General features: G+C 46.9%; 1 protein-coding gene across 2 annotated transcripts in view; it reads left to right on the top strand.

Annotated features, from left to right (window-relative positions):
- Positions 1 to 19,156, top strand: part of SLC9A7 (solute carrier family 9 member A7) — a 133,204-nt gene that overhangs the window by 78,164 nt on the left and 35,884 nt on the right. For both annotated transcript variants that reach the window (XM_047076123.1, XM_047076122.1), the window contains exons 6-12: positions 3,085 to 3,190; positions 3,530 to 3,671; positions 5,436 to 5,541; positions 6,778 to 6,866; positions 6,959 to 7,072; positions 9,500 to 9,611; positions 13,373 to 13,526. In XM_047076123.1, coding sequence (XP_046932079.1) covers positions 3,085 to 3,190; positions 3,530 to 3,671; positions 5,436 to 5,541; positions 6,778 to 6,866; positions 6,959 to 7,072; positions 9,500 to 9,611; positions 13,373 to 13,526 — 823 coding nt within the window. The remainder of the gene's footprint in view (positions 1 to 3,084; positions 3,191 to 3,529; positions 3,672 to 5,435; positions 5,542 to 6,777; positions 6,867 to 6,958; positions 7,073 to 9,499; positions 9,612 to 13,372; positions 13,527 to 19,156) is intronic.

Genomic DNA, 19,156 nt, shown 5'->3' with positions numbered 1-19,156 from the left:
AAATAGAGAAAGCAGGAAAGCAAAAGGAAAACCAGAGCTCCAGCTAGCTGACGGAGGGCCCATGAATCCCCAAATGTCATCTGCCGCCGTCGAACCGCCAGCAGCAGGGGGACTTAGGGATCCGAACAGCAGCTGTGCAGGAGGAAGCAGAGGTGAGAAGAGGAGGGAACGTTCCTACAAGTATTCACCCTCAAAAGGAGGGGTCCCCGCCTGGAGTAAAGAACTTTGTAGGCATATCGGATAACAACCGTTACAGCTGGGAGGTGCTTTACAGGCTCTGATTTGTGGCTGACAACGGGCGGGGGCGAGGACACTGGAGGAGGTGTGAGGCTGCTAGAGAGACCTGAGCCCTCAGGGCTCTCAAAACAACACCTTGTGAAAATCTCTCTGGAAGGACAGAGCCACTCCCTAAAAATGAATGCCTGGGACCACGGACCCTGCTTGACAGGGCATTAAAGGAGAAAGCAAGCTCAGATGCCAATAGAACACAGAGGAAGTAGATTTCATTGAATATTGAGGAGGTGGCAGGGCGCCTGGGTGGCTCAGTTGATTAAGCGTCCGACTCCCAGCTCAGGTCATGATCTCGCATTCGTGGGTTCGAGCCCCGTGTCGGGCTCTGTGCAGACAGATCGGAGCCTGGAGCCTGCTTCGGACTCTGTGTCTCCCTCTCTCTCTGCCCCTCCCCTGCTTGCGTGCGCTCTCTCTCTCTCTCTCTCTCTCTCTCTCAAAAAATAAACACTTAAAGAAAATTATTGAGAAGGTGGCTACCCTCAGGGGCCATATTTTCAATACTTCAATGCAAGACCAGCAGAGGGAGCCCTAGAGCCATGAAAGGAGAAAAGCTATTCTGGGTCTTCCCATCTCACCTAACAGGGAGCAGCAGAGACAGATTGGTGAATCGGACGCAAGCATGTTGTAAGAAAAAAATGAAGATCGCCCTTCTGAATAATAAAGTTGCAGATAATTAAGTCGTATCAGCAAAATCGGGTACCAAAGCACACTAAGACTAATATTCCAATAGAAGCTAAAGGAAATTGAGAAAGCGATAGAGGTTATGAAAGAACTGTATATCTCAGGATTGGAAAATTCAGAAATTAGAGGGGTAAAACAGTGGAGCATTATGGAAAGAGTTGACAGGAAGAAACAGACAAGGAACCCGGGCAGTAAACGAGATGTAAAAAAGCATTAAAAAAAATAAATTTAGGGGAACCTGGGTGGCTGTCAGTTGAGCATCCAACTCTTGATTTCGGCTCAGGTCATGATCCCAGGGTCATGGGATCGAGCCCGGCATTCGGCCCCATACTGAGCGTGGAGCCGGCTTGGGATTCCCTCTTGCTCCCTCTGCCCTCTCCCCGGCTCATGCGTGTTTTCTCTCTCTTTCTCTCTCTCTCTCTCTCAAATAAAAAAAATAATAATAAGGGGCACCTGGGTGGTTCTGTCGGTTAAACGTCCAACTTCAGCTCAGGCCATGATCTCGCGTTTCATGGGTTCAAGCCCCACGTCGAGCCCTCTGCTGTCAGCGCAGATCCTCTGTCTCCCTCTCTCTGCCCCCCACTCACTTGTGCTCTCTCTAAAATAAAATTAAAAAAAAGCAGAAGGTAGTTGGGTGTGAATGTTGAGAAGCTTTCAGGGGGTCTGCACAAGGTCCAAGCTGACTTAATAATAGTAATATGTTATTTGTCTTTCTTAACGTCCATTTTTTTCATGAGCGTGCAGTATTGTGGAGTTTCCCAGAGGCTACGTAACATGTAGTGCTGACTATCTGTTGATCGGACACAGAACCATAAGAGAACCATCTGTCTCCCGTTAATCTGGATAGTAAAGAGATTTGAAAAACTGTAGAACAGTGGCTCTCTTCTCACTAAGTTTGTTTTGTTTTGGAAAATATAATTATTTTTCATTACACACATGGACGTTAACATATGATGGGTTCGTTAGTAATTTTAAGTGCATAAGTATTTAAATTTTTGTTTTATTTAATACAGTAAGTATCGATAGCTATAGCCCACAAAACTAAAGGTTGTCAGGCGCCTCAATCATCCTTAAGAGTATAAAGGAGTCCTGAGACCAAAAGTTTGAGAACTGCTCATCTGGAGAATAGCTGCTTTTTATTCATTAAAATTTTTTTAAAATTTTTTTAATGTTTATTTTCTGGAGAGAGAGAGAATGAATGAATGAATGAATGAATGAGTGAATGGGGGAGGGGTACAGAGAGAGGGAGATGTGGAATCCAAAGCAGGCTCCAGGCTCCAAGCTGTCAACACAGGTCCCGACGCAGGGCCCGAACCCACGGACCACAAGATCGTGACCCAAGCTAAAGTTGGACACCCAACCACTGAGCCACCCAGGTGCCCCTAAAAATTGTTTTTACTGTGTATTTGTTTTTGAGAGAGAGACAGAGCATGAATGGGGTAGGGACAGAGAGAGAGGGAGACACAGAATCCAAAGCAGGCTCCAGGCTCCGAGCTGTCAGCCCAGAGCCCGACGCGGGGCTCGAACTCATGAACCACGAGATCATGACCTGAGCCGAAGTCTGGCGCTTAATCAGCTGAGCCACCCAGGCGCCCCTGGAGAATAGCTGTTTTTTAAATGTCTAAGACATGTCAAGACTATGAGCTATGACAGACATCTGCTCTGTCATAAAAGAAGACTTCCATTATCTCACAGACCTTTACTAAAGCCTTCTCCGTACCTATACTGGGTTCTGGGGACGCGGTGGTCAATGAAACAAGGTTTTTGCCTTCAAAGAGATTTCAACCCACCGGTGGAGCCACGTCACATGAACTGTGATTATTTCTCTTAAGTTCTGGAATAGCGGTATTTTCAAAGCATGATGGGATTGCGGTAGAAAGCGCAGAGTCGCAGTGCAGTGTTACTAGAATCAAGCACCACATGAGACCTCATCCAGACCAGGAAGACTGTCGTTTTCATTTATCCCGCAGATACACAACCTGTCCTTGACTCCCTTACTGTCTCCCAAACCACCCTGTCCCGCCAAAGGCAGGAATTGCCTCTCTGCATTTGTCATCAGTGGCTTAAAGTCAGAAACTGAAACGAATTTATTTGCTTTGTGCTCATTTTTAGTGACCGTACTGGCGATATTTAACGAACTGCACGCAGACGTGGACCTCTACGCACTCCTGTTTGGAGAAAGCGTCCTCAATGATGCTGTTGCCATCGTCCTGTCCTCGTAAGTAACAGCATTTCTTCCCCGACGAAGAGAGAGTCTGGCTTCCTGAATGCTCTGGGCCAAATTCAGAGGCTTATCTTAAAAGCGTTCAACACTGAACTGGCTGGGTTTTTTTAAATGAGGTTTTATCAGCTTGGTCGATAAAAGTTATGTTGCTTTGTCCACTTGGCAGCGATCTGAATGCTGATACCAGCGTGACAGGATGGCTGTGGATGAAATGAATTACACCACGGGGAGTGCTCGGCAGAGTGTAGATGCCTATGTTTGTGGGTATTTGGGGGGACCGTGGTGTAAAGACAGTGCACTCCGTTTTAACTCTCTCTTCTGTTTAAACCCCAGGTCTATCGTTGCCTACCAGCCAGCGGGGCTGAACACTCATGCCTTTGATGCTGCTGCCTTTTTTAAATCAGTGGGCATCTTCCTAGGTATATTCAGTGGCTCTTTTACCATGGGAGCCGTAACTGGCGTCGTGACGGCTCTAATATCCTTTTGGTGGTCATCGTGCCCGCCCCGGGTAGGATCGTGTGCTGTTGCGCTCGTGACAACAAGGTCTCGGTTCTCCCTTTCAGAGGTGGATTTTTTTTTTTTTCTGCAGGCTCCTGAAATGGGTCCCTTTGGTCAAACGTGACCGTCGAGGGTGTAGCTAAGAGTCCGAGAAAAGGTTGGGGAGTGTGACTCTGGCCCAAGCTCGGTGCCCCCCCTTTGCATTGGCTCCCTGCTGTGAACCAGTTGGGGATGCGAGTTCAGGGAAAACATTGGCTTTAGGGGGTGGTGGTGAAAAGAGCCAGGAGAAGGCAGGGAGTCAGGGACCACCACACAGGAGGCCGGGAGGGAGCAGGCTGGGAAGTACTTTAGATTCCAGCTCACCACTGCCACCTACTGTTACGGGTCACGCGGGCTACTGTGGCCGCAACCACCTGCGGCCATTGGTGGGAATTACTGCAAGGTGGCCTCCCTCAAGCGAAGGATGGTATCATCTTGAGTTAAACGCCGACCAAGCGACGTAAAAGCACAGTGTGGGATGAGCAGGCGGCCCCCCGGGCAGGTGTGCTGAGTCCTTCGTCATATCTTTCGACGGCGCCACTGCCCAGTACAAGGTAACGGGAGCCGCACATGCCGGCCGCATCGTCTCAGCCTCCGATCATTGTACAAATCATCAATGAGACTTTATACGTTCATTTGTATATTAAATCTTTGAGACGCGACACATATTTTGCGCTTCCCGCGTATCTCAGTTCGGACTAGCCACACGCCACGCGTTCAGCAGCCACGTGTGGCTAGCGGCTGCCATATTGGATGGTGCGGATCCAGTTGCTTTCTTCACAGAGGCCCTTTAGATGCCCCGGGGACTTCCACTGTTTGGTGAAAGCACTCGTGAGATAGTTCCGTGCTGGACCACTGTGGAAGGGCAGTGCTATGAGGGCAATCTCTGGTCCCAGAAAGTGACACAAGCACCTTGTAGTTGCCCCTGGGGGTGTGCTTTCTTTTTTTTTTCTTTCTTTTTCTTTTTTTTTAGTGTGTCATGCCTTCATGAGACACCTGCTGTGAACTCTGGTCTTGGTGGCCCACAGAGGTCAGAGTCTCACTGGCCTACTCTCCCCCGGCCTGCCTGTGGTACCCCCCCCCCACCCCGGCACTGCTAAGACTGACCTGCCAGTCACCCCTCAGGCCAAGATCGTGCTCCTCAGAGCCAGGGGGCATTGCAAAGAGCACAGAAGACCTCTTTCTGGTTTCCTTAGAAAGTTCAATTTCTAAAGACAGCTTTATTAAGATAAAATTCACATACCGTGCCATTCACCCCATTTGGTTTTTGGTATGCTACATTATCGGTTTGTTTGTTTGTTTGTTTGTTTTTAATTGCAATAAAATACCTATAACACAATTTGCCCCTGTAACCACTTTTCAGTGTCCACCTCAGTGGCATTACGTGCGTCCACATTGTGTAAGCATCCCCTCTGTCTGTTTTCGGAACCTTTGCATCATCCCAGACAGAAACCGTGGACCCAAGAAACGGTATCCCGCTTTCTCCTCTCTCCCAGCCCTCAGTAACCTCTTTCCTGCTAAAAAGAACTCAGTTTTTATGACTTTAAGAACCGAGCAGCAGCTGTGGGGTCCCCAAAAGAAGCGTTGGAGGGAAAGGATAGCCCTTGGGGAGGGGGAGGGGAGTCCCGGGCTGATGGAGCGTGGTTCTTGGTGGCCCTCATAACTTGTTCCTGGACCCGAGTTCCTTGACGGGGGGGCCCACGTGACCAAGTTCACCAAGCTGCACTGCTTCCCCCTCCTGGAGACGGCACTCTTCTTCCTGATGTCCTGGAGCACGTTCCTTTTGGCGGAAGCCTGTGGCTTTACAGGTGGGTTCACACGACCCTTGGGCTGCCCTTCCCCTTACTGTAGCGGGGGCTGTGTTTCAGTGCTGTGTTTTTATGACGCCAGTTTCATGAATTATTAGTGTAAGTAACCGTGTGGTTTTAGCACCTCACAATCTCTCGTCAAAAAAGAAAAGAAAAGGAAAGAAGGAAGGAAGGAAGGAAGGAAGGAAGGAAGGAAGGAAGGAAACAAGAAAGAAAGAAAAAAAAAGAAAGAAAGAAAGAAGAAAGGAAGGAAGGAAGGAAGGAAGGAAGGAAGGAAGGAAGGAAAGAAAGAAAGAAAGAAAGAAAGAAAGAAAGAAAGAAAGAAAGAAAGAAAGAAAGAAAGAAAGAATATCACAGGAGCACCTGAGTAGCTCAGTCGGTTAAGCGTCTGACTTCAGCTCAGGTCGTGATCTCACAGTTTGTGGGTTCGAGCCCCACGTCAGGCTCTCTGCTGACAGCACAAAGCCCACTTCGGATCCTTTGTCCCCCCCTCTCTCTGGCCCTCCGCTGCTCGCTCACTCTCAAAAATAAATAAACATTTTTATTAAATCCCTGAAATTTTCCACTAGAAAATCAAGTACAATTACTATACATGAGCCAGGTAGTTGGGGGAGCCCTTTTATCCTCTTTTCAAAATAGTGCAACATGCATTTATAGGCAGCATTGTAAAATATCCCAGTTCTTTAAAACTTGACAGTTATCTGTAAATGTATAGGCAAAGGCCCCCGTGTCAGTTGTCTTGCACAACAAAATGGTTACCATTAATCAGAAATCGAGGTAATGAAGGCTCGGATAAATGGATCCATTTGGTCTCAAGCCCTAGACGAGGCAAAAACAGAAAGCGTTTGCCTGGAATGAAAATCCCTGGCTTCTGAGAACCGAGAGGAACAGGACAAAAGGGCACGATGGGCCCTCATGGCCTCTTTGAAGAAATGAACGCTAAATGCCAAATTCGGGAGCAGTTTGGAGGAGGGGGAGACAATGCCCTTAAAACTGTAGCAAGAAGGGAAGTCAAGGACCTTGGCTTTGAAGGCGGGCAGAATGAGAAGAAGGAAAGGTTGGTAGGAGTGGTGGGGGCAGGGGGAACCTTCAGGAATAGGAAACTTTTCCAAACTGTTCCAGTAGCTGGATATGTTGGGCCTACCCTAACTTTTTTGTTTCAGCGGGGATTTTTTTCCTGCTTCCTTTTTTTTTTTTCATCATTTTTTTTTTTCTTTTTTAACAACCCCTCCCCAGGCGTTGTGGCTGTCCTTTTCTGTGGCATCACACAGGCTCATTACACCTACAACAATCTGTCGGTGGAATCAAGAAGTCGAACGAAGCAGGTGAGAGCGGGCCCTGGGTCCTCACGAGTGCCCTGTGACTAGCAGGGAGGGGGCCCACACGACTTACGGCTTCCTTTTCCCTTTCTGTGCAGCTCTTTGAGGTGTTACACTTCCTGGCAGAGAACTTCATCTTCTCCTACATGGGCCTGGCTCTCTTTACCTTCCAGAAGCATGTCTTCAGCCCCGTTTTCATCATTGGAGCTTTTGTATCCTTTTTTGTGTGTGTGTGGTTCTGCTGTTTTCTGCGTGGACAGGCGACCGCCGCTGGGGAAGCTAGTTCATGGTGTTTTCATGATGAGAAAAAAGAAGGCTTACGTGGGTTCGTAGACCTAAACGTATTTCAGGATCTGCATCAGTCCCCGAATCATTTTTACTTCAGTGCTGCACGAATCCCAATCCAGGAGGTTCCCAGTTCCGAAGACCCGAAGGTTCTGTTAGTCTTGGTCCCAGCTGCACATGGGAGCGAGGAGCCTTTCCTCTGGCTGCCCAGAGAAGCCCGCAGGCGTTATAAGCACGCTTTCATGGGAGCATCCCTACCGTGACAGCTCACGTGTCACTTCCCCTTAAGGGGGGAAAAAAAAAGGAAAGGAAGAGACCACAAAATGGAAAAATACTCATTTCCTTGACTCAGTTCCACTGTGAGCACAGTTTTTGGAAGAGAGACACAGTTTAGGGGATTGGCTTCTCTCAAGTCAGGAGGGCCTTGGAACTGGAGTGATCTAGTTCAGCCTGGAGCTGGAGTCCCCTATTGCTGGGCATTTGCACTTGCCTTTTACTTTTGTAAGAAAATTTTTAATGTTTATTATTTATTTTGAGAGAGAATCCAAAGCAGGCTCTGGGCTCTGCGCCATCAGCGGAGAGCCCGGCGTGGGGCTCGAACCCGCGAACCGCGGGATCATGAGCCGAGCCGAAGTCAGACGCTCAACCGACTGAGCCACCCAGATGCCCATACTCTTGCCTTTTCTGAGGCCTCGTGGGTAACCTTTAAAAAAAAAAAAAAAAGGAGTGTTTTTCTCTTCTGGGCTTTTCGTTTACGGTGCAGGCATAGCTGACCCTCACCAAGCAGCTAGATAGCGATAAGTGGCCCAATGCCACGTGGAGGCCTTCCAGTTAGAGTGTTAATCGGCTTCCACCGGGGCTCCTTTCTCGGGTTTACACACTCACCAGAGTGACAGCTGCAAATCTAAGGGGATCAGTGTTTTTATTCTCGATTCAGAAAGACCTCCTCACATGCCTCCTGGATTTGTATTCCTGGCACAGCATCCTGCAAGGGATAGTGAGAGCACCGCCCTTGTTTGCAGATGAGGGCCTCGCGGCGGGGGGCGGGGGGGGGGGGCAAGACGGGTCCCCTGGGAATCTCAAAGGCCACTTCCCACTGGAGGACGGTTGCCTGGCTTCTGGGATGGAATCGAGCTTTCCGAGCGCTACCTGCTTTCCTGCCGTTCTAAACGACACAACACAACACAACACCAAAGGAGAAAACAAACAAACAAAAAAAAGCTAAAAGCAGAAAAACAGTCCGTCCTTTACCCTGGAGAAGGCAGAGGACAGTTCCGCCCTGGCTTCTGTCTGAAACAGCTGCGGCCCTGGGCAGCTGGCACTCAGCTGGAACGGAAGCTCCCGGTCCCCGCGGGTCCCATGGCAGTTTCCTCCTGTAACCACGACAGCATGTGGCTCCCTGCCGGGCTCTGTCCTCCACTCAGCGAGTGACGAATGGCCCGTTTCCCTGAATTTTTTGCTTGCCACACTCCTCTGCCTCCATGGGCTCACGCCTCCAAAAAGACATCTGAGCCACCCGGGTAGAGACATCTACCCCCTCTTGAGTCTTGGGAGGGACATGAATGCATCTGAAGTGTCCCAAATGCTCCCAAGTTTCCGCACCTCTTAGCCATAGCATCTTCCTGGTCATTTCGAGCCCCTCCTGTTTACTTCTGACTAAAGCTTATGAGCTCTTGACCCACGGGTTAGAGATTTGTTCTTCTCGTGACTTTCCTTCTTTTTTTTTTATTTTTTTTATAAAATTTTTTTAATGTTTTATTTATTTTTGAGACAGAGAGAGACAGAGCATGAACGCGGGAGGGGCAGAGAGAGAGGGAGACACAGAATCGGAAGCAGGCTCCAGGCTCGGAGCCATCAGCCCAGAGCCTGACGCAGGGCTCGAACTCACGGACCGCGAGATCGTGACCTGGCTGAAGTCGGACGCTTTAACCGACTGCGCCACCCAGGCGCCCCATGACTTTCCTTCTTCTAACGGAGCCCAAGCCACTGTTTGCTCCTCTCAACTCCCCACCCCTGCCAGGGCTCCTCAGTTTAGGTGTAGATAGGGGGGAGACTTGGTCCACACCTGCTTAATTAAATCAAGAAGTTCCAACAGTGCGTCTAGCAGGCCAGGCATTACCTCTGTGAGCTAGGAGGTCGGAAAGGTGGCCACCTGCGTCCTGCTTGTAGCTGACACGCGTTCCGAGGGCACCGGGTCTAGCCCGGCTGCCTTGCGCATCCCTCCTGATCGTGGTGCGGTTAGCTCCTGGTCACAGGGTGTCCCAGCATTCCTAAAATTCTCTGCTCCACCAGAGGCCGGGCGAAGCTGCCGTTCTAGAAACCTGTTGGGCCCTTAACCTCCACCTGGTGGTCAGGTTGCCATCTTCCTGGGCCGAGCTGCACACATCTACCCGCTCTCCTTCTTCCTCAACTTGGGCAGAAGGCATAAGATTGGCTGGAACTTTCAACACATGATGATGTTTTCAGGTAAAAGCCCCGGGAATGTAAAGAAAATGAGCTTTCTTCGGCAGGCGTGTCAGCGTGACTAAACTATGATGGATAAGGTTCGTAAAAAGAAGTTAAAATTCCTGGTTCTTTTTGCATTCTCCCACAGTGCTGAGTAGACCGACCTACGCGTCACATAGAGGTAATATCGATTTTGCGAACCATACTACCAAATGTGAACATTCTCCCCTAAAACAGCCGCGTCTTCATGTTTATCTCTACCGCCCACGGGCCCTGGCGATATAGGAGTATTTAAAGTGCTTGATTGTCTCTAGTTGATGTGCATAACCCTTAATCTTCCAGAAGGGCTCCAGACCTAAACTTAGAAGGGAGATAGGTCTGTTTAAAAAAAAATTTTTTTAATGTTTATTTATTTTTGAGAGAGAGAGAGAGAGAAACAGACAGAGCATGAACAGGGGAGGGGCGGAGAGAGAGGGAGACACAGAATCCGAAGCAGGCTCCAGGCTCCGAGCTGTCAGCACAGAGCCCGACACGGGGCTTGAACTCACAGACCTCGAGATCATGACCTGAGCCAAAGTCAGAGGCTTAACTGACTGAGCCACCCGGGTGCCCCGGGAGATGGGCCTTTAATGAGAAAGAACACAGGCCACATCACTCAGTACCTCCCAGCTGCAGTATCCACTCTTGGAAAATAATGAAATTGAGCTAATTGTTGAGCTTCCTCCTAGCTCCAACTTCCCGTGAGGCAAAAAATAAAATTCACTTGAGTAAGCAAAGATGAGCCCCAAAGCGGAAGTTAATGGCCGTGATAATTCTGCTTGATTTATACTGTCTCCCAGATGCCCCCCTCTCCACTCTAAAGCTGAGAAGTGTGCAGAAGCCGCTGAGGCGAGAAAGGACAGAAAATAGTGGACATATTTTAAGTTTATCTTGCTCTTCTCCACCAGAGCTGTCTGTCTGTCTGTCTGTCTGCCTCTCTCTCTCTCTATTTGCCCCTCCCCTGCTTGTGCTCTCTCCCTCAAAAATAAATATTAGAAAAAAGAAAGTTCTTTTAAAAAATTTTTTAATGTTTATTTATTTTGGGGGGGGGCGAGGGGCAGAGAGAGGGAGACACAGAATCCGAAGCAGGCTTCAGGCTCTGAGCTGACTGCCAGCACAGAGCCCGGCGTGGGGCTCAAACTCACGAACGGCGAGATCATGACCTGAGCCAAAGTCAGACACTTAACCGACTGAGCCACGCAGGCACCCCCTTCCCCCCTAAAAGAGAAAGTTCTAGTGGAGAAGAGCAAGATGAGTTGGAGAGAACTCATTCACCAAGATAAACTTAAAATATGTCCACTATTTTCTGGACTAAAAGGCAGTACACAGTGCTGTTTAAATTTTTTTTTTAACGTTTATTTATTTTTGGGACAGAGAGAGACAGAGCATGAACGGGGGAGGGGCAGAGAGAGAGGGAGACACAGAATCGGAAACAGGCTCCAGGCTCTGAGCCATCAGCCCAGAGCCCGACGCGGGGCTCGAACTCACGGAACGCAAGATCGTGACCTGGCTGAAGTCGGACGCTTAACCGACTGCGCCACCCAGGCGCCCCCACAGTGCTGTTTAAAGGCATCTCCTATAAAGATTATTTCCTGCTGGGAACAATGTCGCCATCAAAAGGAACTCCAGACAATGCAGCACACGTTGTCTCTCCCTGACCCCTAACTTTTCTTCTTTGAGACAACATCCCTTTAGAGGCCAAAGTATTCATCGGTGATGAAGCTGGCTATAAGGCAATCTAGATGTGTGTGTTATTTCCCAAGTATGGATTAATAGAAAACATTAACTTGGCTCTGTTTTTTAACGTAACTCTTTTTTAAAGTTTATTTATTTATCGAGAGAGAGAGAGAGAGAGAGAGCAAGCAGGGGAGGGGCAGTGAGAGAGGGAGAGGGAATCCCAAGCAGGCTCCGCACTACCCGAACAGAGCCCAGGGCGGGGCTGGAACTAACGAACCGAGAGATCATGACCTGAGCTGAAAGCGAGAGTCGAGTGTTTGCTTAACCAACTGAGCCACCCAAGTGCCCCTTTGATGTAACTTTTTTGAATCATGTTTTAGTGAATTGTGAAGTTCGCAGATGAGGGAATTTACCAAACTGTTAGGAAAGGCGGGAGAATATGCAAACAGATACAGTGGGTATTGCTTTTTATTCTCTCATATAATATACACAGTCTGGCCAAAGGTGAATAGGAACTTATACCAGATGTCTATTAAAGACCACGGATTCGGCCTTTACCGTAAAACAAATGGTGAGCATGGTATGAAGAAGGAACAAAAGAACTTAGAAAGGTAAACATTAAAATGTGGGAGCTTAATCTTTTAAGCAAACAGCATTTTATTAAATGTAATTAAAATCTAGCATAAGATGAAAATATGAGAACTCGCATAAAAAGAGAACAAATATTTGTGAATATATATTAACCCAGGTGGCTCAGTCAGTTAAGCGTCTGACCTTGGCTCAGGTCATGATCTCCAGGCTTGTCAGTTCGAGCCCCGCGTCGGGCTCTGTGCTGACAGCTCGGAGCCTGCTTCCAAGTCTATGTCTCCCTCTCTCTCTGCCCCTCCCCCACTCGCTCGTACTCTCTCTCTCTCTCTCTCTCTCTCTCTCAAAAATAAATAATAAAACATTTAAAAAAATTCAGTGCTGTTTCAGTTCCTTTGTGAGTGTTGCACTCTGTAGGTCACAGCATCTGCTCTGAAACTTAAACGCAAAGATGAATATACTTAACTGCGTACATTTAATTTCTATCTCCCAGGGTTGTTTTTTTAGGATAGTTGACACATAGTGTTATATTAGTTTCAGATGTCCAATATCATGACTCAACTTCGTTCCAGGCTATGCTGTACTCACCGTGTGTTTGGCGCTTAGCCTTAATACCCGTTAATGTAGAAAAAGGGCCAGCAGACTACATCCCCTGGGCCAAATCTGGCCGTTGCATATTTTCATATACTCCACAGCTGAGAGTGGCTTTTACAGATGGACATTTACAATCTATTTGACGATAGAGGACACTAACTTTGAAGTCCAATTAAGTGAAATATAGTCCTCCAAAAGAATTTACCTATATCACAACACATTATACTGTGTTGTTATTATTCTCTTTTTGGTTTTTGCCCATAAGATTTGGTAGAAATTTGGGTTGTTTTTTTTTTTTCTCTTCTATGTAAGTACCTACAAAATAGCCTTGATTTTTCCTCTTGACCCCCAAAGCCTAAAATATTTATTATCTGACCCTTTACAGAAAAAAATTGCCAACGCTTGATGTAGATCAGGTGGTATTGTTACTTCTCTGTGTAGCTTTGCTAAGGAAATGCTAGGCTGCTCTGTGGGTCTTGGGACACAGATCACAAATATGTATTTGATGTATTCAGACCTAGCCTGTTACTTCAGTTTATAATGAATCACAGACCTAGAGAGCTTATAGTCATTAGTTCTTATTTATCTTTCTTTTTATTTCATGTTACTAGCAGGAGAATGATCTCCGTAATAAGAGTGTTATTGTTCTAGAATGTGCCGGACAAAGTAGTGCAGTGTTTTTCTCATCGCATTTGGGCATTTTGCAAAAGAAGACTTCAAACAAGAGAAAACCACATTCCCTTAAGGTCCTTCTTTCTGAATAAGACAGTTTGACTCCCGAAACATACGTGGATGTTATAGTTTATTAGCCCTGAGTGGCAGCAACAGATCTGAGGACACATTGTCATCCGCCCTTATAACCAGATCTTCCTCTCTGGTCCCCGCAGGCCTCAGGGGTGCGATGGCATTTGCGCTGGCCATCCGCGACACGGCATCCTACGCTCGCCAGATGATGTTCACGACCACCCTCCTCATCGTCTTCTTCACTGTCTGGATCATTGGCGGAGGCACAACACCCATGCTGTCGTGGCTTAACATAAGGTCAGTTTGAAAGCACGGCCAGTTTTGCGTCTAACTATGTCCCTGTGCTCACACACAGGGGGAGACAGCTCAGTGCATGGAAGGTTTTTACGTTTGTTGTTGTTGTTGTTGTGGGTTTGCGGGAGGGCTTAAAAATAAAAAGCAATAAGTGAAAAGTCAGAGTATTGAGTTTTCCATGAGAAAAAGGGTTGCCGTGTAAAATGTTTGTGAGTACAGACGCACGGGGCATTAGAAACACCTGGACCTTGCTGGAACAGCGACAGGGCCAGAATTCAAAAGCCTCAAAGCTGCTGGCAGAGTCTGGCATTTGACATTCCTCTGAAATCAAACCTGCGGCCTTCAAAAGAAGCTCATCCGCTTCAGATGATAACAAGAAATAAAAAGAGGCAATTAGGGTTTTGTTTTTCAGAGGAAACCGTGTCTCCTCTCGCTTGAGTGCACAAAAGAGGTGTGGCATTTCCTGCGTAACCCTTATTTGTTGCAGCCTCATGGATGTCCCCTGCCTGTGGTTTGGCAGCTGTGTCGGGAGAGAGAGCAACTGACCTAAATTTGATTTTGTTTCAAAGAGGGTTTGGATTCCAGAGTGTGCTTCTGCGCCCCCAGCTCCTTAGGGGACAGAGGAGCCTGGAGCAGGGGTCAAGAGCCCCAGAGCCTAACCCCGGCTCTGGTTCAAGGCAAGCCCTTCACGTCTTTGGGCCTCGGTTCTCCTGGACGTGAAGTTCTGCCTCCCCAGAGGGGCTCCCACCGCGCCCCTCAGTTTTGGGTCTGCAGAGGTTGAGTGCTTAGGTGTGAAGGATCCTCCGAAAAGCCACAAGGTGGCACTGTTTCTTCCTTTCTCTCCTGGCCTTTCATCCCTACTCCCTTCTCTGGAACACAGAGCGCACTGGCCTAACGGTGTCCAGCATACCTACCTTTGGAGGAGAGAGGACCTACAAAGATCTCGTAGTCATCCTTAGGGTGAGGGGGACACGTGGAACTTGGGAGAAAGCTGGAATTTGAGAGAACAGTCTCCCCCACCATCAGGGACTTTTGTATCGATGGCGGGCAGGGGTTCCTGGGCTTGGCGCCTGCCAGCCCCACCATTTCTGGGCTAGCGAGTCTCAGCCTCGCATCCTGGTGGGTCTGCAGAACCTAGCGGGGGGGGGGGTCAGAGACAGTCATATCATAGCTAACACTTGCGATGCTGGCAATAACTTGCTCGGTCACAGAGCTTTCGGTGGATGAGCTGGGACTTGAACCCGGGCAGTCTTGCCACACAGTCCACAGCCTTAACCTTAAGAAGGTCGGCTGTGTTAGGGACTGCCGCCGCGTCGTGAAATGGGGGGTGATGAGAATTTCGATCTCCTAGGCACGAGTCTCTAGGGAAAATAATTCATTGTGGGAATACAAACCTAAAGAAGAAAATGGACAGATTTTTGGCGCTAAGTCTGAGACCTAAGACGGTACCATCTTTGTTCTGTGTAAGAATAAGCGCAAGAGAGGAGGCTTGTCCCTCGCACACACTTGAGGACCTTTGCATTCGGTGACCTCCGAGGTGACGTTCTGCTCCTGTTGGGGCACTCCGTAGGTACCCTGAATGCTCAGAGCCTGAGGAAATCCTGTTTGGTTTTCCTGCTCATTTATAAGTCCCCTTTTCCTCCTGCCACCCTCCCCCACCGCACACAGATACGACTGAATACTTTTCCAGTGAGAGTAGAGAGGTGACTTGGGGACATTTTGCAGTTCTGGTAACCCTTTTCTAAATCGGGCCATCAAAACTGCCCTACCCAGAGCTGAGAGTGTGAGCAGCTTTCCATGAGGCACACGAGCTGTACGTGTACAAATATAATCACTGTTGTGTTGTGGAAATACTGATGTAACATATAGATAGCACCCAGAACATAGCACACACTGAGGGGCCCGGAAATGAGTGTGTTTGTGACCGGGTGTACGAGAGATCTAGTTCCCCTGCCTCCTCGCCAGCATTTGGTGTTAACCACCATTTGTCATTGTAGTTGTTCTAACAGGTGGGTGGGGATACCTCCCCGTGGCCTTCATGTGCATTCCTCTAATGACCGATGATGTTGAACATCTCTTCATGTGCCCATTTGCCATTCATCTGTCTTCCTCGGTGAAACACCTGTTCACACTTTTCATCTATTTTCTAATCAGATTGTTTGGGTTTTTTTATTGAGTTCTGAGTGTTCTTTATTTATCATAGATACTAGTCTTTTCTCAGAGATGTGGTTTGCAAATATTTTCTCCCAGTCTGTAGCTTGTCTTTTAATCCTTCTAGTAGAGTCATCGAAGAACAGAAGTTTTAGTTTTGAGGGAGTGCAGTTTATCTTTTTTTTTCCCTTTTACACATCGTGCCTTTGGTGTTATATGTAAGGACTCTCCGTCAAGCCCTAGGCCGTGAAGATTTCCTTCTGTGTTATCTTCTTTTTTTAAATGTTTATTTTTGAGAGAGAGCAAGTGCATGAACGGGGGAGGGGCAGAGAGAGAGGGAGACACAGAATGGGAAGCAGGCTCCAGGCTCTGAGCTGTCAGCACAGAGCCCAACACGGGGCTCGAACTCACGGATGGCGAGATCGTGACCTGGCTGAAGTCGGACGCTCAACCGACTGAGCCACCCAGGCGCCCCTCTTCTATGTTATCTTCTAAAAGTTTCTTAGTTCTATGCTTGACATTTGAGTCTGTGGTCCATTTGGGGTTAATTTTTATATAAGCTGCGAGGCTCAGGTTTAGGTTTTATTATCTTTTTTATTTGCCTATTGGCCATCCGGTTGTTCTGGCACAATGTGTTAAAAAGACAAGTCTTACCCTGTTGGATTACTTTTGCTCCTTTGCCAAAAATCAGTTGGCTCGATGCACGTGGGTTTGTCTGTATTCTGCCCCACTGATGAATGTGGTCACCCCTCCACACTGTCCTGATAACTATAGTTATGTAATAAGCTGTAGCATCAGGTAAAGCGAGCCCTCCCACATTATTCTTTTTCAAAACTCTCGTAGCTGTTCTCGTTGCTTTCCATATATATTTTAGAAGAAGACTGTCCATCTCTAAAAAATAAGAAAAAAACCTGGCTCAAATTTTCACAGGGATTGCGTTAAGCCTATAGTAAGTTTGGGGAGAACTGCCATCTCGTTTTCTGTCTTCCAATTCATGAACGCGGCACGTTTCTTCATTTATTCATGGTTTGTGAGATTTGTATCTAAGTACTTCTTCTGAGCAATTATAAATGTTACTCTGTCTTCAATTTCAGGCTCCATGTGTTCATTGCTAGGATATAGAAATACAGTGGGTTTTTGTATGTTGATCTCGTATCCTGTGACCTTGCTGGACTCGTTTGTTAGCTCTGGGAGGCTTTTGTTTGGTTTTGTTTATAAATTCTTTGGGATTTCCTACATAGACCATCACATCATTTGCAAACAGAGACAGTTTTATTTCTTCCTTTGCAATCAGTGTACGTTTTATTTCCCTTTCTTGACTTACTGTCTGGCTAGGACTTTCAATATGATGTCGAGTAACAGTGACATGAGCTGACATCCTGATCTTGTTTCCAGTCGTAAGGGGAAAATATTCAGTCTTTGACCAATAAGTATAATATTAGCTGTAGGGTTTTTGTAGATGTTCCTCATCAAGTTGAGGGAGTTTCTATCTATTGTTAGATTTTTGAGGTTTTGTTGGTTTTTTTTTTTTTTAATCATGAGCGGATGCTGAAGTTTCTCAAATGCTTTTCCTGTATCTACTGATATAATCATATGATTTTTCTTGTTTAGCCTGTTAATATGGTGGGTTACATCAATTAATTAAAATACTTCCCTAAGACAACCCCCACTTGGTCGTGGTGTATGAGTTTTTAATACACTGCTGAATTCTATTAGCTGTTATTTTGTTAAGGATTTTTGTGGTCTGTGTTCATGAGGGATATTGGTCTGTAGTTTTCTCTTGTTTTGTACTACCTTTGTCTGTTTTTGGTATCAGAGTAATCTGGCCTCACAAAATGAGCTGGGACATGTTCCCTGCTCTTCTGTTTTCTGAAAGAGATTGTGTAGAATTGGTGTTAGTTCTTTTTGGAAGTTTAATGGAATTCTTGTATAAAATCGTCCGGTCCTGGAGACTTCTTTTTCAGGAGCTTTTAAATTGTGAAGGCAATTTCTTTAATACTTATAGGGCTATTTGGGGCGCCTGGGTGGCTCAGTCGGTTAAGCGTCTGACTTCAGCTCAGGTCATGATCTCGCGGTCCGTGAGTTCGAGCCCGGTGTCAGGCTCTGTGCTGACAGCTCAGAGCCTGGAGCCTGCTTCAGATTCTGTGTCTCCCTCTCTCTGACCCTCCCCCGTTCATGCTCTGTCTCTCTCTGTCTCAAAGATAAATAAACATTTAAAAAAAATACTTATAGGGCTATTAAGATGATCTGTTTCCTACTGGGTGAATTATGTTGATGTCTGTGAGCTCTACGGTGATATCCCTTGTTTCTCTGCTGATATTGGTAATTTGTATCTTTCTCTTTTTTTCTTTCAGTCTTGCCAGAGGTTTGTCAACTTTGTGGATCTTTTTAAAGAGCTAGCTTTTCATTGCCTTTTCTGTATCGTTTTCCGGTTTCTGCCCCTATCTTTATTCTTTCCTTCTTTCTGACCAACTCCACCCAGACAGCGTCATGAAGCAAATTGGTGAAAAATACACATGGCATTAGTTCATTGCATTTTCCTGATGTGTATAAATAGTGATTACGTAAGTGTGGAAACTGACATATGTAGAGATTACACGGAAAGACATTCCCTCACAAATAAACTAATGAGATTGATTGTTTTTCTGGCCTGTGGCTTGTGATGTTACCTGATGGCCATGAATCATTTATGTGAACCAGGTTCTTATTCTAAATTGATTCAGAAACCCCGTGAAGTTCAGTGTGGGGTTTTGACCTCCGCGACCTCGGTAAACTTAATACCTACTTGTTCCTTACTTCTCTAGGCTGCTGACAGAGGCCCTGATGAGGTGTTAAGTGGCTGCTCAACATCAGAAGCCCAGGGTGGGTCTCAGAGTTCCACCATAAATAATTAGGAGTTAGTTGTGATTTGTTTTTAAATTTTTTTAATGCTTATTTATTTTTGAGAGAGAGCGAGAGAGAGTGGAGCAGAGCGGGGGAGGGGCAGAAAGAGAGAGGGGGAGACAGAGACTCTGAAGCAGGCTCCGGGATCTGAGCTGTCAGCACAGAGCCCAACACGGGGCTCGAACCCACGAACCACCAGATCATGAGCTGAGCTGAAGTCGGATGCTCAAACGACTGAGCCACCCAAGGGCCCCTTGGGAGTTAGTTGTGATTTTTAACCATGGCTAAATTCTCATCTGTCCATAACGTAAAAACGAATACAACACAAACCCACAGGCAGGTCGCTGCTTTCCAGAAATCCAGCTTACCTTTCTAAATTGGTAGGTCGTGATTGATATTTTAAAACATAATAGCAAAAATGCTCCAATGGTTTTCCGTTAATGCACAGACTACATATTTTTCTTAGTCTCTTGAGCAGGTGTTGTTATTCACAAAGGACATAATTTTGGCAATTAAAAAAAAAAAGTGACCACACGATTGCTTCAGCAGAGGAGTCTCGTATGTGCCCAGAGCACATTTTGGCGGCATGGTGGCTGTTC

The sequence above is a fragment of the Lynx rufus genome, unplaced genomic scaffold (assembly GCF_022079265.1).
Source record: "Lynx rufus isolate CCGP_SWC_20201006 ecotype Redwood Valley unplaced genomic scaffold, mLynRuf1.p SCAF_14, whole genome shotgun sequence".
NCBI classification, from domain to species: Eukaryota; Metazoa; Chordata; class Mammalia; order Carnivora; family Felidae; genus Lynx; species Lynx rufus.
This window is presented reverse-complemented; position numbering and strand designations above follow the sequence as displayed.